This window comes from Oncorhynchus gorbuscha, linkage group LG18 (genome assembly GCF_021184085.1).
Source record: "Oncorhynchus gorbuscha isolate QuinsamMale2020 ecotype Even-year linkage group LG18, OgorEven_v1.0, whole genome shotgun sequence".
Classification (NCBI taxonomy): domain Eukaryota; kingdom Metazoa; phylum Chordata; class Actinopteri; order Salmoniformes; family Salmonidae; genus Oncorhynchus; species Oncorhynchus gorbuscha.
Genome location: NC_060190.1, coordinates 48270563 through 48298019, shown reverse-complemented (window position 1 = coordinate 48298019; position 27457 = coordinate 48270563). Strand labels below are relative to the sequence as shown.

At 45.0% G+C, this 27457-nt stretch overlaps 1 protein-coding gene across 1 annotated transcript; it reads right to left on the bottom strand.

Moving 5' to 3' along the window:
- Window positions 1-2: 2 nt before the first annotated feature.
- espl1 (extra spindle pole bodies like 1, separase) lies at window positions 3-27457 on the bottom strand. The gene is made up of 32 exons (XM_046311784.1): window positions 27285-27457; window positions 27092-27180; window positions 26510-26812; window positions 25629-26372; window positions 25415-25516; window positions 25111-25222; window positions 24724-24851; window positions 23638-23837; window positions 10705-10947; window positions 10374-10518; window positions 9996-10155; window positions 9619-9758; window positions 8615-8749; window positions 8355-8471; window positions 8040-8211; window positions 7421-7546; window positions 6898-7054; window positions 6277-6386; window positions 5010-6154; window positions 4433-4850; window positions 4114-4272; window positions 3781-3994; window positions 3363-3565; window positions 2961-3088; window positions 2656-2778; window positions 2235-2384; window positions 1888-2055; window positions 1557-1661; window positions 1347-1462; window positions 1159-1242; window positions 681-845; window positions 3-454 (listed from the first exon to the last, which is right to left on the bottom strand). Exons 2-32 carry the CDS (start codon window positions 27176-27178, stop codon window positions 253-255), a joined length of 6561 nt encoding a protein of 2186 aa, XP_046167740.1. The 5' UTR covers window positions 27179-27180; window positions 27285-27457; the 3' UTR covers window positions 3-252.

The window sequence follows — 27457 nt, the reverse complement described above, 5'->3', positions numbered from 1 at the left end:
GATTGTTTGGCAAATACTTCATTTTATTGACAAGCATGACTTAATACATTCATGTACACAATGCATTAATTAATATATATCTAAAACGATTCACCATATCCAAAATAAAAAAAATAAAGGATCACTAACATTAGTTGACATTTAAGGCAGCAGCCCTGTGAAGCAGATAATACAGCCAAATTTAAAATCATATCCAATTCATGTGTTGGGGATCAATGGCTTTGTGTGTGTTTGGCAAGATGTCCTCTCATCCTAGCACAGATGGATGGGGAGGCCGTAGACCACGGGTGCTGCCCCTATGAGGTGTTTGAGGTGTGTGGCCTGGCGGGACAGGGCCATGTGGTCCAGGAGTGGAGCCCCAGGACCTGCAGACAGCCAGGACTCCAGCAGAGCCTTGGTGAAGCGGTCAATGTCCCGATCCGTCACATCCCACAGATTCCCCAGAATCAATGGGCTTCAGGCCAGAGAAGAGACAGATAGGCATGATATACATGTCAAAATCAAACAGGCAAAAATAAAAGACAGGCAAGTTAATCTAGGACTTTTAGTCAGTGTATGGCAGTAAAACAGAACACATGAAATGCCCTTACAGCATCTAACATTTGCATTTATTTCAACAACAAAAATAGATGAAGAAAGCATGGTGTCTCAATCTTTACAGGTGTGTGCACCAGTCTTACCAGCCAGCCATGAGGTAGTTGAGGATGATTCCTGTCCCCTCCAACTCCCCTCGTACAGCCAGAGCAGCGCTGCTGCAACCAAAGAGCAGGGAGGCAGCTCTCATCTCCTTCTTCAGGATCCTCTGCCCATCCAGGAACCGCGCTCCCGCCCCATGACCCACGTAACTACAGAGACAGTGAGATGCATGTGAGCCAGACTCTTCAGCACCCAAGTAATCAGAAACAAGTGAAGTAAGATCTGGTGATTTGTGACACCAATTCAAAGCATCTCACAGCTAGCATAATGCAAGACAAGTGGACAACACACACTAAAGACGGTCAAACTTCATGTTAAACTACATTTGTTTGTGTAATAAGGCAATTAATTGACAACTAAGCCTAAAGGCATGTTGGTAGGGTATGCTTTGCTGTCATACAGGTGAACGATAACTAATATATCTTCTCCGTAACAGGACACTTCACTTCCTTCTAGACTCACATGTAGAGGTCTTTGGCAGTTACTGCATCTTGCAGTTGATCTGGGTCAGGAGCCACACCGCACACACCCTGCCAATGTTGTTCACTTAGGACAGACAGAGCGAGAGTCAGAGATTCATCAAATTCTAAAGGACACAGACGAGGAAGACAATTAAAGCCCTCAAACAGTGTCGTTGGTGCTGCACTCACCTGGTGAACGACTGTTTGAAACGCTCCTCTGTGTCTCCCAGGTTGGCGTCAGGGTTGAGCACGTAGAACACCTGCTTAGGGTCCACACCTCCATTCAGGACACCACCCAGGTCCGACTGAGGGCCAGGAGAGACATGCAGACATCAGTATTCAACTTTAACAACTAACCTTTGTGGAATAAATTTGGGCCAAATGGGTGTGTGGTCTGACCTCTTTTAGAGCACAATGGCCCAGCAGTGAGTGTAGAGAGGGCATGCGGGTGACAGAGCAAGGCCTGAGGCAGGAGATGCTCTCCCATGGCAACTTCTGGAGGTACTGCAGGAGAGGACAAGACCGACATTACACCTGTCTTTACCACAATAGTCACACTCACAGGCAATGTGTTCACGTTATGCAAGACTCTCCCCAATCCTCCTCTACACAAAGTGTGTGCATTGTTTTGCTTTGTACGTTGATCTTGCTTGGCACACGAGTCGATTTGAGTGTTGGATAGAGTGGGGAGAAAGTGTTTGTGTGCAAGACTAGTGCGAGAGAAACCAACCTTGTCCAAGATGAGCACCACGTGGCCTTCTGGCTCGGGCCTCTCTGCCAGTACAGCCGCAGCGGTCTGCAGAAGGTCCACACACTGCTTCCCCCGCTCTACACACACTCCCTGGGCAAAACACTGCAGCTGGGACTGGGAAAGCAGAGGAGAGGCAGACAGCACAGCCTGGAACACACAGGGTTAAAATAAGTTATTTTAGTACTTCCTGGCCAATGTGCCTCTGCATGCTCTTTGGAGTCATGGTCTGGTTATGGTGAAAGCACTGACAACTGCTGTTGTAAAAAGGGCTTTATAGACAAATGTGATATCTATGATATACATGGGAAGGCATGTGGAAGCAGCACCTTCAACATCTCCTCTGAGGTCTGTGCCCCCCAGGCAGTGAGGGTCTTCTGGAGGTGCTGGGCCTGGACAGACAGCTCAGGGTCAGAGGTCAGGGGTAGGAGGAGCCCCCGCCAGCAGCCCAGCAACCCCTCCATCTCCTCCAGCAGCCTCTGAGGAAAGCGAGAGAAAGTGAGGGAGAGAAAGGGATGTTTAGGGACATACCAAAATTCTCTCATTACCATAAAGAGATGTTGTAATCAATACTACACCATTTTGCATTTACTTTATTTATCATAACCACCTTCAATCTTACCTACAGTATAAGCATTCCTTCAACATATGTTTTGGAATGAATATGCTTCTTGCAGCAACATAACCTCTCATTTTACATGATCTCTTTTCACCCAAACCCAGATGTACTTTCCTTCCCACCAGTCTTACCTCCATGCGTGTGTCCAGGGCCCTCCTGCCCTCCCACCACTTGACCTTCTCCGACACACAGCTCACAGCCTTCTGCTCCTTCTGAACACTGTCCATCTCCTGCACCAGCCAGCTCATAGGGTGCTGATGATACACAGGGAAGACAGAAGTCACTCACAATGCATGCGTTTAAATATACTGTGTAGGAACCCAGGTTGAGAAAATTAGAAAAGGTTTAGAGAGCAAGAGGAGAGAGAAATAGAGTGCGAGAGAATACAAGGATAATATAAATATATGTGTGCTTGGGGGGTGGATGGGTACCCAACCTCTCGCTGGGCCGTGGGGATGCGGACGGTGACGGGATCGGAGTCCCTCTCCAGCCGGGACAGCAGGACGGTGTCCCCCATTTCCCCTGGGTGCACCCCCAGCACAGACAGCACACACACAGTCACCCCTAAAGAGGGGACAAAGTATCACCACATCACTGTTGCCACTAGAAAAACACCATACATCCATTGCAGTCCATCCAATGCACAGGCTGTGGACTTCAGGGTTATGGTCAATTACATTTAATCTTCCAGCACGAAAAAATCCTAATAGGGAGTATATTGCCACTTTTCAAAATACAATTGAATTTCCATCACAAAATAGTTAACCCTGATAACCAATGTTATTTAACTGAAATATTTTTCTTGCCACAATAAAACATTGAAATCTGCCTGTGGTACCGGTGGGGAGGTCTTGTAGTTGTGTGATGAACTGTTGGCAGTGTTGCTGTGGGAAGACAGAGGGCTCAGCTGTGGGGAAGGAGAAGATTTTCTCTAGCTGAGACAGCCTCTGTTCTATAGGGTTCCCAGTCTGGCTCAAGGGCTCCTCTAGACTCAGAGAACCCAGTCTGTCTGCCAGCTCAGATGAACTCTTCTTCAGCTTTCTACAGGAGGGACACAGCAAAGGAATCATTTCATCTTTAAGGACATAGGATTGAAAGGGGGGGGGACAGAATGATGTAAGCAACATGTTAATTTCTCCACCTAGCCTCCTATAGGTTTAGATCCACATGTATCCAGTTCCTTCAGATCTGTGAATATAGTAGGGGTAACCTAGGGGTTGTTTTCAGCCTGATCCAGAGAAAGTATGATGACTTACTTGAGGCGATTGGCCAGGTGCCGTGTCATGTGATGGCGGGAGGTCACACCCAGGGATTGGACGTGGAGCATCGCCGTAGTGACAGAATCCTTTTGCCCCAGCGACAGGGCCAGCAGGCCACAGAGGCGGGGGTAGAGGGTGGGCGGGGGGAAATGCTGCAGGGCCAACCAGGCGGAACGAAGCAAAGACTGCACTGCCTCCACAGAGAGACCGTCTATGGAGAGAACAGAGAGAGTAGAACAAGGGAAAGAGGGTTAGGTTCAAACTGAGCACTTCTATTCACCCTAAAACCATGTTCATTGTCACTGTACAAGGTGCAGCCAGCAGCCTCACCAGGCCCAGTGTTAGAGTGAGGGAGTTGGGCCTGGGCTTGCAGGGCCCCCCCTGGGTGACCCTCACGCCTCAGCTCAGACAGACAGTCTCGCTCTCTATCACCACACAAGTCTCTCCTCAGGACCTCAAAGTCTGTGTCTGGGCCGTCCAACACCATGCCTGTAGACAGAGAATAAGCAAAATACCATTGGTTAAAAAGTTATTGAATTACAGTAGAATACAAGTCCCTATTCCTTAGAGCTTGACTTGGATACCCACTGCATGCGAAGGCAGGCAGTTCTAGTCTATGGAGTTTACGAGCAACATGAAATACTCTTACTGGCTGCACCAGTCTCCTCAGTCTCGGTGTCTGACGCCCTCAGCTCCTCGATACTGGAGTCCATATTAAGTCCATCCATCTCCTCTTCAATGGTCCTCATCCTCTCTGGCGCCTCACTGTGTTCGCCTGTCCCAGGCTGTTGTCTTCTGGGTCTGCCTCTCCTGGCCGGGGCAGACTGGGAGGAGGATGACACAGAGGCGACCAGCTCGTCCTCAGAGGAGGTGCAGGAGAGGAGGGCGGCAGCGTCCTTCCTGCCCCTCTTAGGAGGGGCCTTCGCTGTAGGGGGGTCAGGGGCTGAGACTTCTTTTGGGGCACGGAGTGTCCTGGTGGAGGTGATGCGCTTTTTGGAGACCACAGGTTTCTCTTTGAGCTCCACCTTGGGGTTGGATTCAGTGTCACTCTCATCACTGAACTCCACCTATACCAGGAGACAAAAATTAGTACCTGGCTGCACCCTATGGCCAACACCCACACTAATAAGTACATCGCCATACCAATTTTCATCCGTGCATACAATCCATTCATTATAACTATAGATACGAATAATCTGGTCTTGCAGCCTGTCCCCTATTTGTACCTTAAAGCGAGATTTCTTGGTGCGTTTGGGGGCTGCAGGTACAGGCTGTGGTTTATCCTGAGATGGTGACAGCTCCTCATAGACCTGGAAGGGCAGATTAGCGGCGACCTTGGCTGCTCCTCGCCTAGCAGAGGAGGGAGCCTTGACCCTCTGGACGGGGGTGCATGCCACTGTGGGCACCTCTGTGTTGAAATCAAATGATTTGAGCTCCCCCACAGACGACTTGGCCCTGGATTGTTTGACCACCACAGGTGTTTTGGGGACCAGAGACATTTGGCCTTTGGAGGAGAAACTCACTTTGATCTTGGGGATGTGGTCTTTGGTCTTCTTGGTGTCTTTAGCTTTAGCAGCTGTGACCACTGGGTCTTTGGACTTCTTAAGTGGGGTTGGAGGTGGGGGTAGTGTTTTAGGCTTGTGGTCCACCTCCACAGCTCCTTTGGGTGGAGGGTTCCAGGCCCAGGCTGCAGAAAAAAGCTCCTCAGGGGGGCAGTCTCTCTGGGTGGCCAGGGCCAGACAGGAGACCTGGGCTTTGGCCCCCAGAAGCCTGGCCCTCAAGGGCCCCAGCTCCGGAGAAGGCTTGGAGGCCACAAACGCCAAACCAGCCTCTAGGACTTTCCAGGTATCTGCAGCCTTCCCCATCCTTAGCTCCAGACCCGACATGGCAATGCGCAGGTACACCCGTGCCACTAGATCCTGGAGCAAACAGGGTTTGGGTGGGAGGGTCTTGAGGGGGAAGAGCTTGGTCAGTTTGGTGGCCAACTTGACAGTGATGCTCTTGCAGCGGGCCAGAGCGGCCAGGTGGAGGTTACGACTGGCTCGGACCTCAGTGGGGCTTAGCTGGAGGGCCAGGTCGGCCTGTGTGGTGGCCCAACGAGCAGTCACCCTTCCCAGGCTGGGCTCAGAGCAGCAGGGGCATTTGCAGTCGGCCACATGGCCCAGGGAAGAGAGCAAGCGCTGGGCCCTGGCTTTGAGGGGAGGGGAGCTGGCCAGGTCCCGCTCGATGGGTTCCTTGGGGAACCAGCGGGTGCTCAGGAAGGCCTTACAGTCCTCCTCACCAATGGGAAGGGGAGACTCTGGCTTCGGAGCCGGACGGCCTTTCCTCGGTTGGATCCTCACCTCCGCCTTCTGCGCCCCATTAGTAAAGTCTAGAGGAGTCCAGAGGAGGGTTGACAGTGGTATTGTTACAAAGAATGGCAGCAAGACTCAAATGCTTCCACCAACATTATGTATAATTCACAGTCATTTGAATATGTATGTAAAGTTGTACCGGTGCAGAGTTCCAGCAGGTTCCTGACTTTGTCCAAGTCAAAGCCACACTCCTCCCTCTCCCCCTTCATCAGCTCCAGCTCAGCCTTTATCACCAGCAGCTCAGCACACCTACAAACACACACAATATGAGTTTCTGAAACACCCAAAATGTATTCTATATTATGCACATACAAGAGGTCAAAATAACACTGAAATTATGAAAAAGACGACAATGCCTTTTTGTGTATGAGCGGTTTGAAAAAATTCCTGAAATTTTACCCTGTTCAGGTGGGATGGAACATATCAGATCCCACATCATGATCTGATAATAGACCAATGACTGTTTGTCTGGGTAAGGTGGTGGGCTCAAACACCATCCTATAAACCAATTAGGGTTGAGTATGGAAATATCTTCAGATTTGTTTCCTAACGCCTACACAATCAATATTGGAGGTTGAGGGAAATAAATTATTTAAAAAAAAACATTTTAGAGTTATTGTCACTAAATAAACAAACATGTATTTATTAGACATAGTGATAATAAAAAAATCAAATAAAAATGACATGGATAGGCCTCAATTATTTCTTAGAACTTTTGAGAACTCCTCCTGTAGTGGAGGAAGCAGAGACAGACACTTACTGGCTGAGAGTTTGCAGCTTGGTGGCCAGTTTGAGGGCCTCTAGACACTGGAGCTTGGCCTCATGGACGGCTCCACTGCTGCTCCTCACCAACACCATTCTCACAGAACAGCCCAGCAGCTCAGACAGCAGCTGCCACTTCAACACCAGATTATCACCTAGGAAGGGAGGGTCAAAGGTCAAAGATGATAGAATGGCATCTACCTCAGATGGGGGCTGAATTGGTAGGTTATGGTGGGTGTGTGGGAAAAGTACAAAGACACAAGTAGACCAGTCTTACAGCTTTACCTGGGTCATGTTGATTTGACACCAAACAGCTATAAGGCCACTGATGGCAAGAAGTGGAGGGAACACAATCAACGCAAGTCAAGGTGCAACCCCCCAAAATGGGATAATCTTTGAAAAAGCTCAATGCTTGTTCACCATTAAAAACATTAATTTTAGGCAACAATTAAAAGCTCGAGGCCCACTGAGAAAACTGTTTAATCCTTCAGAACAAGTGGAAGCTGCCAGCCGTACAGTACCTTGGTCTATGAAGCGTGTGTCAGTGCTGCTGCAGGCTCCATACAGGCCATTTCCCACCAGAGTCACCAGCAGACTACACAGAAGCTTCAGGCTCTCATACAGGGCAGTGTCTGGGGTCTTCAGCCCTGCAACACACAGTCAAATCCAATCCAATTTTATTTGTCACAGGTGCAAAATACAACAGATGTAGGTAAACCTTACCGTGAAATGTTTACTTACAAGCCCTTAACCAAAAATGCAGTTTGAGAAATAGAGTGAAGAAAATATAAAGTAACAATAAAATGACATAATATAACGAGGCTATATACAAGGTTTCCGGTACTGAGTCAGTGTACGGGGTCACACACTAACATGACAAACGGCTAAATGTAGTGCCTGTAGTGTCCAAAGAACAGTGACATTTACAAATGAAACGTGACATGCCATCTATCAGTCGACGCTACGAGGTCCAGAGTCTGCTGTTTTTTTGTTCTACGTAATAATTAACTGCACACACATCTGGTGTCCCAGGTCTAAATCAGCCCTGATTATAGGGGAACAATGAACAAATGCAGTGGAACTGGCTTTGAGGTCCAGAGTTTGAAGGGTCTAGACTCTAGATTAGTAAAGGGTGCAGACCATGTTGGGTGATGCGTTGGCGCAGTGCCGGTGGCAGTGCGGCTGTGTCCAGACTCAGGTATGCACTACTGGTCTGTAGTGCCCGTGCACGCAGCAGGTACCAGCTCTTAGAGTGCCTTTGCTCTCCCACCTCTTTCAGAACCTCACATAGGTAAGGCACACCCTGTGCCACCTGTGGAGATATAGAGAGAAGGGGATAGAGTTAACAGATGACTATTGACAAAAAAAGGCTTAGGGTAGACTCAGATGGTAGCAACACTTGTGCTGTCACTTTGTGAGCTCCCTCTGTGTTGTGGCTAATACTCTGTGTGTTACCTGTCCTTTGCTGTAGCAGAGCTGAGCCCTCAGCAGTTTGGCCAGCACAAAGAGAAGGGAGGGGCCCCCAGTGTTGGGATCGGGGGTCAGACAATTCTCTGCTTCCTCCAGCTGGGCCTAAAACACACAGTATTGAAACGTTAAAAACAATAAACATACACTTTACAAAGGAGCACAGCATCTAAGGGTAACATTCAGTACATGACGTTCCTGACTGCTTACAATTTCAAACGTAAACATTTAATCAGCAGGTGGGTTACCTGGGCCATTTCAGGGGCACCCAGCTCCAGCAGCAGCCTGGCAGAGTGGCACAGGGAGGAGGCATGGCCTTGAGCATCACCAAGGCGACGGGAAAGGCCAGAAGCCAACTGGTAGGCCTCCAGGGCCTGCAGAGGCTAGGAGAGGAAGATAAGTGTTTTCCAAAATGACATAGAGTAGCCAGTCAAATAGAAAAAGTAGCCAGCCGGGCGCTCCCAGAGGTAAACCTATTTGGCCGAAGGAGCTCTATTTTGGTGGCTTCTGGGTCTAGGCCTATATGATCAGGATCATTTTCATAGTGAGATGACAAACCTTTCTCGTGAGATTAAAGTCTTATTTACAATTTACTTCAAGATATGTACTGCCACATTTTTCTTCAAATGACGTATTATTAAAACAGAAAAAAATGACAAATAGCCTACATTCTCTTGAAAAGTAAATTCAATGTTAAACTGAAAACATTTCAAATGATAGACTGAAGTATTACAGTGCACAAAACATTAGGAACACCTACTCTTTCCGTGACTATGAAGCTATGATCCCTTATTAATGTCACTCATTAAATCTACTTCAAAATCAGTGTAGATGAAGGGAAGGAGACATGTTAAAGAAGGATTTTTAAGCCTTGAGACATGGATTGTGTATGTGTGCCATTCAGAGGGTGAATGGGCAAGACAAAAGATTTAAGTTCCTTTAAAACAGTATGGCAGTAGGTGTTAAGCGCACCGGTTTGAGTGTGTCAAGAATTGCAACACCGCTGGGTTTTTCACACTCAAAAGTTTTCAATGTGTATCAAGAATGGTCTACCATCAAAAGGACATCCAGCCAACTTCACACAACTGTGGGAACAGGCTGATTAGCCAACAGTTGGCGTTAATGGAAAACACTGGAAGATGGATATATGAAGGGCCAGTCATACGGGCTGGAACAGGACGTAGATACTAGGAAGTAAATACTAGCCCTGTCAAGGACTACAGTGTGTAGAAGCTTCAGGTGTTAGTGTTACCTTGCCCATGAGTTTGTAGAGGGCAGCGGTGAGGGCGATGGAGGTGCAGGTCTGTTTAGGGTTCTTTACAGAGGGCAGCTCGTTCCTCTGCAGTAGAGAGGCCCACTCCCCAAGAGCCTTGTCAAGAGGTTGGCTCAACTCTGAGTAGAGAAACACACACACTCAGTAATTCACTCGTTACTGAGTGAGAATCAGCAACCTGCCATAGACTCATACACTGACAACTATGGGAAGTAGAATCCAGCATAGGCACATGTGGTGGATTCTAACTGCATGGTGTATGAGCCAAATACTTACAATGTAAAGAATAAAGTGAACGTCAATCTAAATGAGCTCTACTGGACAAGTCTGATTGGGAAGTGAAAGAAGATCCTTACTGCTCTCAGCAGCAAGATTGAAGCGCAGGCCCTCGTACACCAGGTTGCTGTCCTGCTGCTTCTGCTTGTCCTCGTAATCTAGGTCATTGGTCTCCACAGGGTTGGTGTCGCCCCCTGCCTGCTGCCGCACATTCTGCAGCCTCTTCTCCTTATCTATGGCCTGGTCAAGGGAAGAGTGGTTCATATAAAAATGGCAGCAAATCAATAAACAGGCTATCAAAACATCTAGAACCACACATAATCTGTTCAACTGAGAATATACAAGAAACAAAAGGCTAGCAATTACAATGTCAAATTTAAGATGAAAATGTAATGGGGTGAAATCTAAATGTCATGAATAATGAGAAATTAAATATTTTCAAACACATTACCACCCACCTCCTGCAGGTTCTTCTCCAGGGTGCAGACATACAGCCACAGAGAGGCGTGGGCCTTGTCGTCCTTCAGCCTATCAGCATTCTCCTCCGTCTCTGGCTCCTCCTCCAGCAGTCTCAGGGCCTCGTGGGTAAAATCAACGGCAGAGCTGCCATGGCAACGCAACAAAAATAAACTGCTGAAGAACTACTAAAGCACGTCAGTATAAGTTATATTAATAGCATTGGCATTCCACAGTTGAGTAGTATTTGTTTCCTATCAGTCCATCTGAAGCAGAATAAGTTAGTTACAGTAGTAGTATTGCCATTCCACAGTAGAGCGTCTTTTGTCCTACCAGTCTGTCTGTTCACTGAAATCCTGAAAGCACACCACTTGGGCCATCTCACACAGGTAGACGGCACGCAGGTGTGAGTGGTGGCTGTCCTCGTGGCAGATGTCCAGCAAGTCACACAGGGTGTTGTAGCGCTCCTGAGTGCTGTCCCCTGCCACCTCCTTGTAGGCACGCAGCTCCTCCTCCAACAGGCACAGCATCACCCCCTCGTCAGGGACGTCAGGCCCAAAGCCATCACGTAGGGTCCTGACAACACAACAGCACAGGGACAGTCATACTCGAATGGGGTCTCTTAAGTGGTAAAGAGGAATTTATCAAACATTCACAAGTAAATTATCCTCATCAGGCTTCACTATGCTGAAAACATTGTGTAGAAATTGTTTTGGAGTCTGAAAGCGCATACCAGTATACAGTGCATTCGGAAAGTATTTCGAACCCTTGACTATTTTATTACATTACAGCCTTATTCTAAAATTGACTAAATCATTTGGTTTCTGTCACAATTACCACAAAAGGTCAAAGCGAAAACAGGTAATAATTTTGGGCAAACGTATTAAATAAAAAAACTGAAATTTCACATTTACAAGTATTCAGACCCTTTTACTCAGTACTTTGGTGAAGCATCTTTGGCAGCGAGCACAGCCTTGAGGCTTCTTGGGTATGACGCTACAAGCTTGGCACACCAGTATTTGGGGAGTTTCTCCCATTCTTCTCTGCAGATCCTCTAAAGTTCTGTCAGGTTGAACGAGGCGCAATCGGGTTCAAGTCCGGGTGAATCAAGGACATTCAGAGACTTGTCCCAAAGCCACTTAAGCGTTGGATTGGCTATGTGCTTAGGGTCATTGTCCTGTTGGAAGGACTTGGAAGGACTCCATGTTTTCATCCAGGAGCTCTCTGAACCCGAGTCTCCCAGTACAAGCCGCTGAAAAACATCCCCACAGCATGATGCTGCCACCACGCGTCACCGTAGGGATGGTGCTAGGTTTCCTCCAGGCGTGACGCTTTGCATTCAGGCCACAGACTTCAATCTTGGTTTCATCAGACCAGATCATCTTGTTTCCCATGGTCTGAGAGTCTTTAGATGCCTTTTGGCAAACTCCAAGTTGGCCGTCATGTGCATTTTACTGAGGAGTGGCTTCCATCTGGCCACTCTACCATAAAGGCCTGATTGGTTGAGTGCTGCAGAGATGGTTGTCATTCTGGAAGGTTCTCCCATCTCCACAGAGGAACTCTAGAACTCTGTTAGAGTGACCATCGGGTTCTTGGTCACCTCCTTGTTAGCAGTTGACGTTACTCTTCAATAACACAGACCCCAAAGCAAATCAGTGGGAGAAAAATACATATATTCAATGAGGACAAAAATCATAGATGTTACGCTGAGAGAAAGATGTTCATTCTCCCCTGTCCTCAGTGATTCTCTCCACAGAAGAAGTTTTATAACCCAACCCTAGACCGTGGTTGCCCAATTAGAATTCATTGCAATAAAACTGGACCACTGCCCAAATAACAAGTATCCTATTTCAGGCTCAATGTATAGAGAACTTGCCTATTACAAAAACACACCATTTCCATTGATCTTTAATTCCCTCTTAACCTTTAGTCCTAAGCGTTGTGTATTTATCTTCAAAGTATTTTTAAATCCCTGACCAAGGCCCTTCTCCCCCAATTGCGCAGTTTGGCCAGGCAGCCAGCTCTAGGAAGAGTCTTGGTGGGTCCCAAACTAATTCCATTTAAGAATGATGGAGGCCAGTGTGTTCTTTGGGACATTCAATGCTTCAGAAACCTTCCTCAGATCTGTGCCGACACAATCCTGTCTCCGAGCTCTACGGACAATTCCTTCGACCACATGGCTTGGTTATTGCTCTGACATGCACTGTCAACAGTGGGAACTTATATAGACAGGATTATGTGTGCCTTTCCAAATAATGTCCAATCAATTGAATTTACCACAGGTGGTAAATCAAGTTGTAGAATCAATCAAGTTGTAGAAACATCAACGATGATCAATGAAAACAGGATGCAATGGAGCTCAATTTTGAGTCTCATAGCAAAGGGCCTGTATACTTACGTAAATAAGAAAATGTTTATTATAAAAACATGCTTTCGCTTTGTCATTATGGGATAGTGTGTGTAGATTGCTGAGGATTCTTTTTTTGTGTGGAAAAAGTCAAGGGGTCTGAATACTTTCCGAAGGCACTGTATGCATGCATGCATGCATACCCCCGTTCCAAAGTTTGGGGTCACTTAGAAAAATTAGTCCATTAAAATAACATAAAACTGATCAGAAATACAGTATAGACATTGTTAATGTTGTAAATTACTATTGTAGCTGGAAACTACAGATTTGTTATAGAATATCTACATAGGCGTACAGAGGCCCATTATCAGCAACCATCACTCCTGTGATCCAATGGCACGTTGTTAGCTAATCCAAGTTCATCACTTGAAAACCCTTTTGCAATCATGTTACAACAGCTGAAAAACTTCTGATGAATAAAGGAATAAAACTGTCCTTCTTTAGACTAGTTGAGTATCTGGAGCATCAGCATTTGTGGATTTGATTACAGGCTCAATATCGCCAGAAACAAAGTACTTTCTTCCAAAACTCATCAGTCTATTCATGTTCTGAGAAATTAGGGCTATTCCATGTAAGAAATTGCCAAGAAACTGAAGATCTCGAACAACACTGTACTACTCCCTTCACAGAACAGTGCAAACTAGCTCTAACCAGAATAGAAAGAGGAGTGGGAGGCCCCGTTGCTCAACTGAGCAAGAGGACAAGTACATTAGAGTGTCTCATTTGAGAAACAGAAGCCTCACAAGTCCTCAACTGGCAGCTTCATTAAATAGTACCTGCAAAACACCAGTCTCAAAGTCAACAGTGAAGTGGCAACTACGGGATGCTGGCCTTCTAGGCAGAGTTCCTCTGTCCAGTGTCTGTGGTCTTTTGTCCATCTTAATCTTTTCTTTTTATTGGTCAGTATGAGATGACTTTTTCTTTGCAACTCTGCCTAGAAGGCCAGCATAATCAAATTCACAAATGCTGATGCTCAACTAGTCTAAAGAAGGCCAGTTTAATTGAGTCTTTAATCAGCTGTGCTAACAATTGCAAAAGTGTTAACTAATGGTCAATTAGCCTTTTAAAATGATAAACTTGGATTAGGTAACAACATGCCATTGGAACACAAGAGTGATGGTTGCTGATAAAGGGCCTCTGTAGATTTTCCATTAAAAATAATAATAATGTAAAAACCGTTCCCAGCAACAATCGTAATTTACAACGTATTTCTGATAAAATTTTACGTTATTTAAAAATTGACAATTTTTGCTTTTCTTTCTAAAACAAAGACATTTCTAAGTGACCTCGAACATTTGAACAGTTGTGCACACACACCAAAAAAGAAACATCCTCACTGTCAACTGCATTTATTTTCAGCAAACTTAACATGTGTAAATATTTGTATGAACTTAAGATTCAACAACAGACAAACTGACAAGTTCCACAGACATGTGACTAACAGAAATTGAATAATGTGTCCCTGAACAAAGGGGGGGTCAAAATCAAAAGTAACAGTCAGTATCTGGTGTGGCCACCAGCTGCATTAAGTACTGCAGTACATCTCCTCCTCATGGACTGCACCAGATTTGGGGGGGGGGGGGGTATGGCCCTAACCCTTACCCTCCGATTTAACAGGTCCCAGACATGCTCAATGGGATTGAGATCCGAGCTCTTTGCGGGCCATGGCAGAACACTGACATTCCTGTCTTGCAGGAAATCACACATAGGAGCAATATGGCAGGTGGCATTGTCATTAGAGGTCGACCGATTTAAATCGGAATGGCCGATTATTTGGGGCCGATTTCAAGTTTTCATAACAGTCGGTAAGCAGCATTTATGGACACCGATATGGCCGATTACATTGAACTCTGAGGAGACTGTGTGGCAGGCTGACTACCTGTTACGCGAGTGCAGCAAGGAGCAAGTTGCTAGTTATCATTACACTTAACATAATCACTAGTTAAACTAGTAATATCGTCGACCATGTGTAGTTATGTAGCTTGCCCTGTGTTGCATATAATCGATGTGGTGCTTGTTAATTCATCATTGAATCACAGCCTACTTCGCCAAACGGGTGATGATTTATCAAGCGCATTCGCGAAAAACCATAAACATCAATGCCTTTAAAATCAATACACAAGTATATTTTTTAAACCTGCATATTTAATTAATATTGCCTGCTAACATGAATTACTTTTAACTAGGGAAATTGTGTCACTTCTCCTGCGTTCTGTGCAAGCAGAGTCAGTGTATATGCAGCAGTTTAGGCCGCCTGACTCGTTGCGAACTGTGTGAAGACCATTTCTTCCTAACAAAGGCCGTAATTAATTTGCCAGAATTTTACATAATTATGACATAACATTGAATGCTGTGCAATGTAACAGCAATATTTAGCCTTATGGATGCCCCCCATTCGATAAAATACGGAACTGTTCCGTATTTCACATAGGATGAACGTTTTGTTTTCAAAATGATAGTTTCTGGATTTGACCATATTAAATGACCTAAGGCTCATATTTCTGTGTGTTTATTATATTATAATTAAGTCTAAGATTTGATATAGCAGTCTGACCGAGCGGTGGTAGGCAGCAGCAGGAGGCTCGTAATCATTCCTTCAAACAGCACTTTCCTGCATTTGCCAGGAGCTCGTCGCTTTGCTTGAAGCATTGCTCTGTTTATGACTTCAAGCCTATCAACTCCGAGATTAGGCTGGCAATACTATAGTGCTTATAAGAACATCCAATAGTCAAAGGTATATGGAATACAAATGGTAGAGAGAGAAATAGTTCTATAATCCCTACAACTTCTTACCTGGAAATATTGAAGACTCATGTTAAAAGGAACTAGAGGTAGATTGATTTTTCAACGTCGATACCGATTATTGGAGGACAAATAAAGCAGATACCGATTTTAAAAAATAAAAAAAATAAAAATAAAAAAAATAAATAAAAAAATCGGCCAATAATTTACATTTGTAATAATGACAATAACAATACTGAATGAACACTTATTTTAACTTAATGTAATACAGCAATAAAATCAATTTAACGTCAAATAAATAATGAAACATGTTCAATTTGGTTTAAATAATGCAAAAACAAAAAAAGTGTTGGAGAAGAAAGTAAAAGTGCAATATGTGCCAGGTAAGAACGCTAACGTTTAAGTTCCTTACTCAGAACATATGAAAGCCGGTGGTTCCTTTTAACATGAGTCTTCAATATTCCCAGGTAAGAAGTTAAGTTGTAGTTATTATAGGACTGTTTCTCTCTATACCATTTGTATTTCAAATGGGATGTTCTTATAGGCACTTTAGTATTGCCAGTGTAACAGTATAGCTTCCGTCCCTCTCCTCGCCCCTACCTGGGCTCGAACCAGGAACACATGGACAACAGCCACCCTTGAAGCAGCGTTACCCATGCAGAGCAAGGGGAACAACCACTCCAAGTCTCAGAGCGAGTGACGTTTGAAACGCTATTAGCGCGCACCCCGCTAACTAGCTAGCCATTTCACATCACATCGTTACACCAGCCTTATCTTGGGAGTTGATAGGCTTGAAGTCATAAACAGCAGAGCTGCTGGCAAAACGCACAAAAGTGCTGTTTGAATGCTTATGAGCCTGCTGGCGCCTACCACCGCTCAGTCAGACTGCTCTATCAAATCATAGACTTAATTATAAACACAGAAATGCGAGCCTTTGGTCATTAATTTGATCAAATTCATAAACTATCTCGAAAACAATATATTTATTCTTTCAGTGAAATACGGAACCGTTACGTATTTTATCTAACAGGTGGCATCCATCAGTCTAAATATTTCTGTTACATTGCACAACCTTCAATGTTATGTCATAGTCACGTAAAATTCCAATGAGCCAGGTGGCCCAAACTGTTGCATATACCCTGACTCTGCGTGCAATGAACGCAAGAGAAGTGGTTAATATTGCCTGCTAACTTGGATTTCTTTTAGCTAAATATGCAGGTTTAAAAATATATGCTTCTGTGTATTGATTTTAAGAAAGGCATGGGTGTTTATGGTTAGGTACACGTTGGAGCAACGATAGCCCTTTTTCAGGAATGCGCACTGCATCGATTATATGCAATGCAGGACATGCTAGTAATATCAAACATGTGTAGTTATAACTAGCGATTATAATTGATTCAGTTTAATGCTAGCTAGCAACTTACCTTGGCTTCCTAATGCATTTGTGTAACAGGCGGGCTCCACGTAAGGCAGGGGGTTAGAGTGTTGGATAGTTAACCGCAAGATTGCAAGATTGAATCCCTGAGCTGACAAGGTAAAAATCTGTCGTTCTGCCCCTGAACAAGGCAGTTAACCCACTGTTCCTAGGCAGTCATTGAAAATGTGTTCTTAACTGACTTGCCTAAAAAAGCAAAAAAAAATGGCAAAAATCGGCGTCCAAAATTACCGATTGTTATGAAAACTTGAAAATCGGCCCCAATTAAAGCGCCCATTCCGATTAATCGGTCGACCTCTAAAAGGAACCACCAGCTTTCATATGTTCTGAGCAAAAGGAACTTAAAAAGGTTAGTTCCCCCCCACATGGCACATATTGCACTTTTACTTCCGTCTCCAACACTTTGTTTTTGCATTATGTAAACCAAATTGAACATGTTTCATTATTTATTTGAGACTAAATTGATTTTATTGATGCATTACATTAAGTTAAAATAAACGTGTTCATTCAGTATTATCGTAATTGTCATTATTACACATATATATACACATACATAAAAATCGGCCAAGCGATTAATCGGTATCGGAGTTGAAATATCATAATCTGTTAACCACAAATTGCCATACTGGTGAGTCATGACAGGATGAGCCTGCAGTAAGGGTAGCACATGAGGGAAGAGGACGTCTTCCCCATAACGCACAGCGTTGAGATTGCCTGTAATGACAACAAGCTCAGTCCAATGCTGCTGTGACACACTGCCCCAGACCATGACAGACCCTTCACCCCGCTCCAGAGTACAGGCCTCAGTGTAACGCTCATTTCTTCGACGATAAACATGAATCCGACCATCACCCCTGGCGAGACAAAACTGCAACTCATCAGTGAAGAGGACTTTTTGCCAGTCATGTCTGGTCCAGCGACGGTGGGTTTGTGCCCATAGGCGACATTGTTACCGGTGATGTCTGGTGAGGACCTGTCTTACAACAGGCCTACAGCCCTCAGCCAATTGTGGACAGTCCGAGCACTGATTGAGGGATTGTGCCTTCCTGGTGTAACTCGGGCAGTTGTTGCCATCCCGTAACTGTCACGCAGGTGTGATGTTCAGATTGTACAGATCCTGTGCAGGTGGCCTGCCACTGCGAGGACAGTCAGCGCTACAGGGAGACAGGACATAAGCAGTACAGACAGTGCAATTTTATTAACTGCTGTCCTCATGCCTCACTGCAGCATGCCTAAGGCAAGTTCACACAGATGAGCAGGGACCCTGGGTATCTTTCTTTTGGTGTTTTGAAGAGTCAGTAGAAAGGCCTCTTTAGTGTCCTAAGTTTCCATAACTGTGACTTTAATTGCCTATCGTATGTAAGCTGTTAGTGTCTTAATGACCGTTCCACAGATGCTTGTTAAATGAACCATAAACAATTAAAGAACATGCATGGGAAACAGTGTTTAAACCCTTGACAATGAAGATCTGTGAAGTTATTTTGATATTAATGAACTATCTTTGAAAGACAGGGTCCTGAAAAAGGTATGTTTCTTTTTTTGCTGAGTAATATGAGAGAGAGCGAGCGAGCGAGCAAGAGAGATGAAGTCAGAAGTTTAAATGTATTTGGCTAAAGTGTATGTCAACTCAGTTCCACAATTCCTGACATTTAATCATAGTACAAATCCCCGTCTTAGGTCACTTAGGATGACTACTTCATTTTAAGAATGTGAAATGTCAGAATAATAGTAGAGGTTTTATTTATTTCCTCACATTCCTAGTGGGTCAGAAGTTTACATACACTCAATTAATATTTGGTAGCATTGCCTTTACATTGTTTAACTTGGGTCAAACATTTCCGGTAACCTTCCACAAGCTTCCCACAATAGCTGGTGTAACTGAGTCAGGTTTGTAGGCTTCCTTACTCGCACACGCCTTTTCAGTTCTGCCCACAAATTTTCCAAAGGATTGAGGTCAGGGCTTTGTGATGGCACTCCAATACCGGACTTTGTTATCCTTAAACCATTTTGCCACAACTTTGGAAGCCTGCTTTGAGTCATTGTCCATTTGGAAGACACATTTGCAACCAAGCTTTAAATTCCTGACTGATGTCTTGAGATGTTGCGTCAATAGATCCACATAATTTTCCTGCCTCATGCTGCCATCTATTTTGTGAAGTGCACTAGACCCCCCTGCAGCAAAGCACCCCCACAACATGATGCTGCCACCCCCGTGCTTCAAGGTTGGGATGGTGTTCTTCGGCTTGCAAGCCTCCCCCTTTTCCTCCAAACATAACAATGGGCATTATGAATAAACAGTTCTATTTCATCAGACCAGATTACATTTCTCCAAAAAGTACGATCTTTGTCCCCATGTGCAGTTGCAAACCATAGTCTGGCTTTTTTATGGAGGTTTTGGAGTAGTGGATTCCTCCTTGTGGAGCAGCCTTTCAGGTTGTGACGATATTGGACTCTTTTTAAATGTGGATATAGATACTTTTGTACCTGTTTCCTCCAGCATATTCACAAGGTCCTTTGCTGTTGTTCTGGGATTGATTTGCACTTTTCGCACCAAAGTACGTGCATCTCTAAGAGACCGAAAGAGTCTCCTTGAGCGGTATGACGCTGCGTGGTCCCATGGTGTTTATACTTGTGTACCATTGTTTTTACAGATGAACGTGGTATGTATTGTTATGTATTATTTCTTACATTGTTAGCCCAGAAAAATCTCAAGTGTTATTACATACAGCCGGGAAGATCTATTGGATATAAAAGCGATGTCAACTTACCAACATTATGACCAGGAATACGTCTTTCTCGAAGTGGATCCTTTGTTTGGACCTCCACCCTGGACATGGGATCTTAACCCAGAGGCTGACCCAAAACATGGTCGCCACAGGAGAGGCAGATTGAGCGGCCTACTGGTCAGACTCAGAAGGCGTGCACACCATCCACCGCTTCTGAGCATATTACTCGACAATGTCCAATCTCTAGATAACAAGGTGGACGAAATTAGGGCACGAGTTGCCTTCCAGAGAGACAGAGATAGTAACATTCTGTTTCACGGAAACATGGCTCACTTGGAATGTTGTTAGAGTCGGTACACCCACCCGGTTTCTTCATGCATTGCGCCGACAGAATCAAACATCTTTCGGGTAAGAAGAAGGACGAGCGTGTATGTCTGGGTGTATATGCCTGATTAACGACCCATGGTGTAATCACAACAACATACAGGAACTCAAGTTCTTTTGTTCACTTGACCTAAAATTCCTTACAATCAAATGCAGACTGAATTATCTTCCAAGAGAATTCTAATTTTGCTTACCGCCCCAATAGGTCCACTGACGATGCAATCGCCATCAAACTGCACACTGCTCTATCCTATCTGGACAAGAGGAATACCTCTGTAAAAATGCTGTTCATTGACTCCAGCTCAGCATTTAACACCATAGTACCCTCCAAACTCATGATTAAGCTTGAGACCCTGGGTCTCGACCCCGCCCTGTGCAACTGTATCCTGGACTTCCTGACGGGCCGCCCCCAGGTGGTGAAGGTGGGAAACATTTCCACTCTGCTGATCCTTAACACTGGGGCCCCACAAGGGTGCGTTCTGAGCCCTCTCCTGTACTCCCTGTTCATCCATGACAGCGTGGCCATGCACACCAACTCAATCATCAATTTTGCAGACAACACTACATTGGTAGGCTTGATTACCAACAACAACGAGACTGCCTACAGGAGGGGGGGGGGCCTTGGTGTGTGGTGTCAGGAAAATAACCTCTCACTCAACATCAACAAAACAAAGGAGATGATTGTGGACTTCAGGAAACAGCAGAGGGAGCATCACATCGACGGGACAGTAGTGGAGAAGGTGAAAAGTTAAGTTCATCATTGTACATGTTACAGACAAACTGAAATGATCCACCCACACAGACAGCGTAGTGAAGAAGGTGTAAAAGTGCCTCTTCAACCTCAGGAGGCTGAAGAAATTTGGCTTGTCACCTAAAAACACAAACTTTTACAGATGCACAATCGAGAGGATCCTGTCGGGCTGTATCACCGCCTGGTACGGCAACTGCACTGCCCTCAAACGCAAGGCTCTCCAGAGGGTAGCACGGCACATCATCAGGGGCAATATACCTGCCCGGCAGGACACATACAGCACACGATGTCACAGGAAGGCTAAAAAGATGTTTACATATTATATTACTCATCTCTATATACTGTATTCTATACCATCCAACACTGGATTCATTAAAAGATCCTACAATGTGATTTTCTGGATTTTTTTCCCTCATTTTGTCTGTCAGAGTTGAAGTGTACCTATGATGAAATTTAAAGGCCTCTCCTCTTTTTAAGTGAGAGAACTTGCACAATAGGAGGCTGACTAAATATAGCGGGCATTACAAGACATACAAGACCACTGATCATCTCCCTCGTTCTAGGGCTCCATGCAAGATCTCACCCCGTGGGGTCAAAATGATCACAAGAACGGTGAGCAAAAATCCCAGAACCACACAGGGGGACCTATTGAATGACCTGCAGAGAGCTGGGACCAAAGCAACAAAGCTTACCATCAGCAAGGGCATTGAAGATGAAACGTGGCTGGGTCTTTCAGCATGACAATGATCCCAAACACACCGCCCGGCAACGGAGTGGCTTCGTAAGAAGCATTTCAAGGTCCTGGAGTGGCCTAGCCAGTTTCCAGATCTCAACCCCATAGAAAATCTGTGGAGGGAGTTGAAAGTCCATGTTGCCCAGCAACAGCCCCCAAAACATCACTGCTCTAGAGGAAATCTGCATGGAGGAATGGGCCAAAATACCAGCAACAGTGTGAAAACCTTATGAAGACTTACAGAAAACGTTGGACCTCTGTCATTGCCAACAAAGGGTATATAACAAAGTATTGAGATAACTTTTGTTATTGATCAAATACTTATTTTTCCACCATAATTTGCAAATAAATTCATTAAAAATCCTACAATTCTGGATTTTTTCTAATTTTGTCTGTCATAGTTGAAGTGTACCTATGATGAAAATTACATGCCTCTCACATCTTTTTAATTAAGTGGGAGAACTTGCACAATTGGTGGCTGACTAAATACTTTTTTGCCCCACTAACTTTTGTATGACTGATGCCTTTAGTGAGAGGTCTAATGCTTTAATATTTGATCATTTCTGCCCTCAGAATTCATATTCGTTATATAAATAGGCCCTTTTAATTTTGTCTGGCTTGCCGTTCCAAATAAAATATTAAATTTTTTTGTTCATACAATTTAAAAAGCAGGTCACTAGGTGTAGGCAAAACCATAAGCAAATAGGTAAACTGTGATAAGACTAAAAAGTTAATTAATCAGGGTGATTATTCCACAAATACAGGTACATTTCAGATTTTTGGTTCCAACCAACGTGTCCTTGTGAGATGCAGAGTAAGTGAAAGGATGATCTCCGCATGTGTGGTTCCCACAGTGAAACATGGAGGTGTGACGGAGCTTTGCTGGTTACACTGTCTGATTTACTTAGAATTCAAGGCACACTTAATCAGCCTGGCTACCAACAGCATTCTGCAGCTTTATGCCATCCCATCTGGTTTGCACTCAGTGGGACAATCATTTGTTTTTCAACAGGACAATGACCCAACACACCTCCAGGCTGTGTAAGGGCTACCAAGAAGGAGGCTGATGGAGTGTTGCATCAGATGACCAGGCCTCCAAAAATCACCTGACCTCAAACAAATTGATAAGGTTTGGGATGAGTTGGACTGCATAGTGAAAGAAAAGCAGCCAACAAGTGCTCAGCATCTGGGAACTCCTTCAAGACTGTTGGAAAAGCAAGGCCTCCCGGGTGGCGCAGTGGTTAAGGGCCACCAGAGACTCTGGGTTCGCGCCCAGGCTCTGTCGCAAACCGGGAGGTCCGTGGGGCGACACACAATTGGCCTAGCGTCGTCCGGGTTAGGGAGGGCTTGGCCGGTAGGGATATCCTTGTCTCATTGCGCACCAGCGACTCCTGTGGAGGGCCGGGCGCAGTGCACGCTAACCAAGGGTGCCAGGTGCACAGTGTTTCTTCGGACACATTGGTGCGGCTGGCTTCCGGGTTGGATGCGCGCTGTGTGGGGTGGTTGGGTTGTGTATCGGAGGACGCTTGACGTTCGACCTTCGTCTTTCCCGAGCCCGTACGGGAGTTGTAAAACTTATTTTAAAAACGTTTTGTTTTTTAAAGACTGTTGGAAAAGCATTCCAGGTGAAGCTGGTTGAGAGAATGCTAAGAGTGTGCAAAGCTGTCAAGGCAAAGGGTGGCTACTTTGAAGAATCTAAAATATATTTTGATTTGTTCAATACTTATGGTTACTACATGATTCCATATCTTATTTCATAGTTTTGACATCGTCACTATTATTCTACAATGTAGAAAATAGTAAAAATAAAGAAAACCCCTTGAATGAGCAGGTTCTGAAACCTTTGACCGGTAGTTTGAGAGAGAGATATACTTGTCAGAAAGAGAAAAATTCATGTTTTTAAATGAGACTAATAATATTTGTTTTTAAATTGTGTGGCAATGGCAGAAATAGCCTTCAACTTAAGCTCATATATGCATAGAAAATACAAAAGCGGTTATGCTATTTAGCAGCAGCCCAGTGAAGGATGAGGAAAATCTGATGTGAAGACGAGAGCTCATGGCTCGGTCACGTCTGAGTGTAGCCTACCTGAGGCGTGTGTCCTCCTGACCAGCCCGGGCGGCGTCAGCCTTGGTCCTAACCCACAGGGACACAGGTTCCGTCATGTGCTGAGTGAGCCGCTCCCCTGGCCCCAGGGTCTGCAGCCACAGGATGACCCAGTCCAGCGCCCGCTCCAGATGACTACCACGCCTCGAGCTCTGCACCGCCAGCATGAAGGCCCGGCTCAACTAAAGGGGAAATAGAGGACTATTCAGATTACATAATAGAAACAAATTACATTTGTAATAAATAGTGCTTTTTATAGCACTTTTTGCAATTCTCCAAGCACTTTATATGAAAGCCAACCGCCCGCAAAAAACTATACTGAACAAAAATAAAACGCAACAGTTTCAACTAATTTACTGAGTTAGTTCATATAAGGAAAATCTGTCAATTGAAATCAAATATATTAGGCCCTAATCTATGGATTTCACATGACTGGGCAGGGGTAGGCCCACCCACTTGGGAGCCAGACCCAGCCAATCAGAATGAGTTTTTCCCCACAGAAGGGCTTTATTCCAGATAGAAAAACTCCTGTTTCATCAGCTGTCTGAGTGGCTGGTCTCAGACGATCCCACAGGTTTAAAAGCCAGAAGTGGAGGTCCTGGGCTGGTGTGGTTACACGTGGTCTGTGAGGCTGGTTGGACGTACTGCAAAATCCTCTAAAACGATGTAGGTGGCTTATGGTAGAGAAATTTACATTACATTCTCTGGCAACTGCTCTGGTGGACATTCCTGCAGTCAGCATGCCAGTCACACACGCCATCAAACTTGAGACATCTGTGGCATTGTGTTATGTGACAACTGCACATTTCAGAGTGGGATTTTATTCTCCCCAACACAAGGTGTACCTGCATAATGATAATGAGGTTTAATCAGCTTATTGATATGCCACACCTGTCAGGTGGATGGATTATCTTGGCAAAGGAAAAATGCTCACTAACAGGAACATTTGAGAGAAATAAGCTTTTTGTTTGCATGGACCATTTCTGGGATCTTTTATTTCAGCTCACAAAACATGGGACCAACACTTTACACACAGTGAACCAATTAGATAGCGGGTGGGTATCTTACCCTGTCCACAGACAGAGAGGGGGGGCAGTTCTTGCATAGCTCTTGGCACAGGATCTCCACCAGGGTGAAGGCTTGGTCGTATAGCCGACGGTTATAAAGACCACACACCAGGTTACTGACCGCGGTCACTGTGGAGATGAAGTGACACAGAGTCAGATAGGGAAGCAAGAGGGAGAATATTATTATAATAATCGATAACGTAGATTTAATGTAAAAGGCACAAATTCACAAGAGCGTACAATGATATGGTGAGCATGTCGCTCTGGATAAGAGCGTCTGCTAAATGACTTAAATGTAAATGTAAATGTAACGGTTATCACAACATCTGCAGTGCACTCTGGTAAGAAGCCTGTAAAAATGAGAAATCAGAGCTATCAGTTAGTATACCTGCTTTGATGAGGATGTTGTCACTGGGCAGCTTGCGTAGCTCAGTCATCATCCGGCCAGCTGTTGCCTGGCAGTACAGCAGTACTCTGTCCAGGGTCTCAGTATTTTCCAGCTACAATACATTTAATATATTGTGTCAACAGTCAAATAATGCACATGTCAAATCTAAATATCTTTACTAGCTACACTGACAGACCAGGGCTAAACCTGAGATAAATGTGTACACCCGATGACTAGCAGCTACTGAAACAGTACTTCTCTGTAACTTAAGGATAAAACTAGTTTGGGGTGAAACCCTTCTTACCTGTGAGGCCAGCATGCTCTCATAAGAAAGCACAAAGCCTTGGTACATGCTGAAGCATAGGGACTGCTGAAGTCGGCTCTCCTCAGACTGTGATCCCAAGTCCTGTCCGGGGTGACACACACACACACACAATGTAACATTTGTCAAACATCACTGACAGCAGAGATGTTCCCTAATGTTTTTTTCTGGTCAATGATAAGTGAATGACACTAACCTTCTGTAATCTCTTCTGCATGAGTTCCTGATGCTCTTCCAGAAATGAGAACCAGGCCAGGAGCACAGCGCCACTTAGCCCCTTGCTCTGCCCTGCCTCCACTGCCCATACCACCAGACTGCACCCCTCCAGGATCACATGGGCCTCCCGGTCCCCAAGGGTGTTAGGGAGAGATCGGAGGGTCCGGGCACACTCTGTAAAAGCCTCTCCACTCTCCTCTCCAGAGCTCATGGAACGGTGGATGTCTACTGCCAGCCTGCCAAGCACCAGAGCTGGGTTGAGGCCGTCTGTTGAGTTCCTGACCTTTCCCAGGGCTCCAACCACCAGCCCTGCAGCTAGGCTCCAGAAACCTGCCTTAGACAGAAGCTTTGAAGTGATCAGCACCACCTCACAGAGTGTAGAGAGGCAGGGCCGCCCCGAAGGCTGCCCATCCCTGCCCCGTCCCCCAGCCCAGGGGGACAGGAGATGACGATGGGTCTCCTCCAAGATCAAGGAGGCATCCTCCCTAGTCAGGGTCCCACAGCCCTTCTCAAACTCAGTCAAGGCATCTTCCACGTATATGGGGGTTTTGGAGCAGGAGGGGGGTGAAGTTCTCTCCCTGTCCAGCAGCAGCAGGAAGCTCAGGGCTTGCAACTGGCAGCAGAATTTGTCCCTGGGGTTAAGGCAGGCGCCATCTTGTGCTGCAGAAAGTCCATTCCACAAAACAGCAAAGCAGCTGCGTACAAGCACACAGTAGTCTTCTGTCTATGGGGCACACAAGAGGAAGGAAGACACATTCAAAAAGAGATTGAGAAGACACAATCAAAGATGATGTAAAAACAGCTGACTACAGTTACTATAATAGGAAGTACTGTACTAATACTCTATCATCCATCCTTTACCTGTGGAGCTGGAGCCAACCTCTGGTAGAGTAGGCTTCCCAAGTAGCTACATGGATGGTACACTCCCAAGGAGGCCAGTTTCTTGAGTACGTGAAAGGTGATTTTCTCCATATACAAAGGGGTGCTTTGCACACCGAGCTCCCCTGAGATGTCATACCCTCTGAGTGCAAGCTCCACCAGCTTTATGAGTCCAGCAATATGGTCACTGTCCGGGGGCCCAACTCCAAGTTGGTGATTACAGGCCCTGACAACTCGGTCATACAATGTTCGACCTTGTGGCCCAGGTCCATTTCTCATGTAAATCTGTAGGAAATATAGGACAAAGTATGCAAATGAAACTTTTGGCCACAGCCGAGGCATTTATTATCCATGGTCAGAACATTGCTAGGTGGATATTTTACACCTACCAAACTAACTAAATTTAACTGATGAGATGACGAATGATGACAGAGTCCACTGAGACCAAGCAGGCGCTAGCTAGTAGTCACACTGCAGGGCAAGGTCAGTTGCAAAGATTAACTAGCTACAGTGGTTAGTAAACTAGCTAAAATTAACAGTTAACGTTAGCTAAAACACACTCACCTCCAATTCTTCATGTAGAACTCTTGTCTCTTTTGGACACGCTGTCCGTTTGATGTATTCGTCAACCTTTAAGCACTTCATTTTCATATCTGCAAAACAAATTAATGCATATTTTCGCTATTGAATAACGTTGGCTATTTTTGCAGCTCAGTTAACGGTAACGTTAGCAAGCTAGCTAACGTTAGCTACTTACCACGTTAAACCAACAATTTATCCTTTTATCCTCGTCTTATACTCCAGTTCTAACGAGTTTCTAAAATATTACATATAACATTTATCTTAAAAGGTTAAAAAAAAGTCAAATGACAACCACAACACTCAAAGGCGAAAATTCGCGCACTGTATTTTAAAATCAGTATCTAGCCA

What these genes read in the sequence shown, in the direction of transcription:
- espl1 (XM_046311784.1), bottom strand. Translation starts at nt 27,178, where the DNA reads ATGAAAATGAAGTGCTTAAAGGTTGACGAATACATCAAACGGACAGCG. An exon ending in CAATCTTGCTGCTGAGAGCA is followed by an intron (nt 9,759 to 9,995) that starts GTAAGGATCTTC and finishes TTCTCTACTCAG; the next exon opens with AGTTGAGCCAACCTCTTGAC. An exon ending in AAGCTGCAAACTCTCAGCCA is followed by an intron (nt 6,387 to 6,897) that starts GTAAGTGTCTGT and finishes GTGTGTTTGTAG; the next exon opens with GTGTGCTGAGCTGCTGGTGA.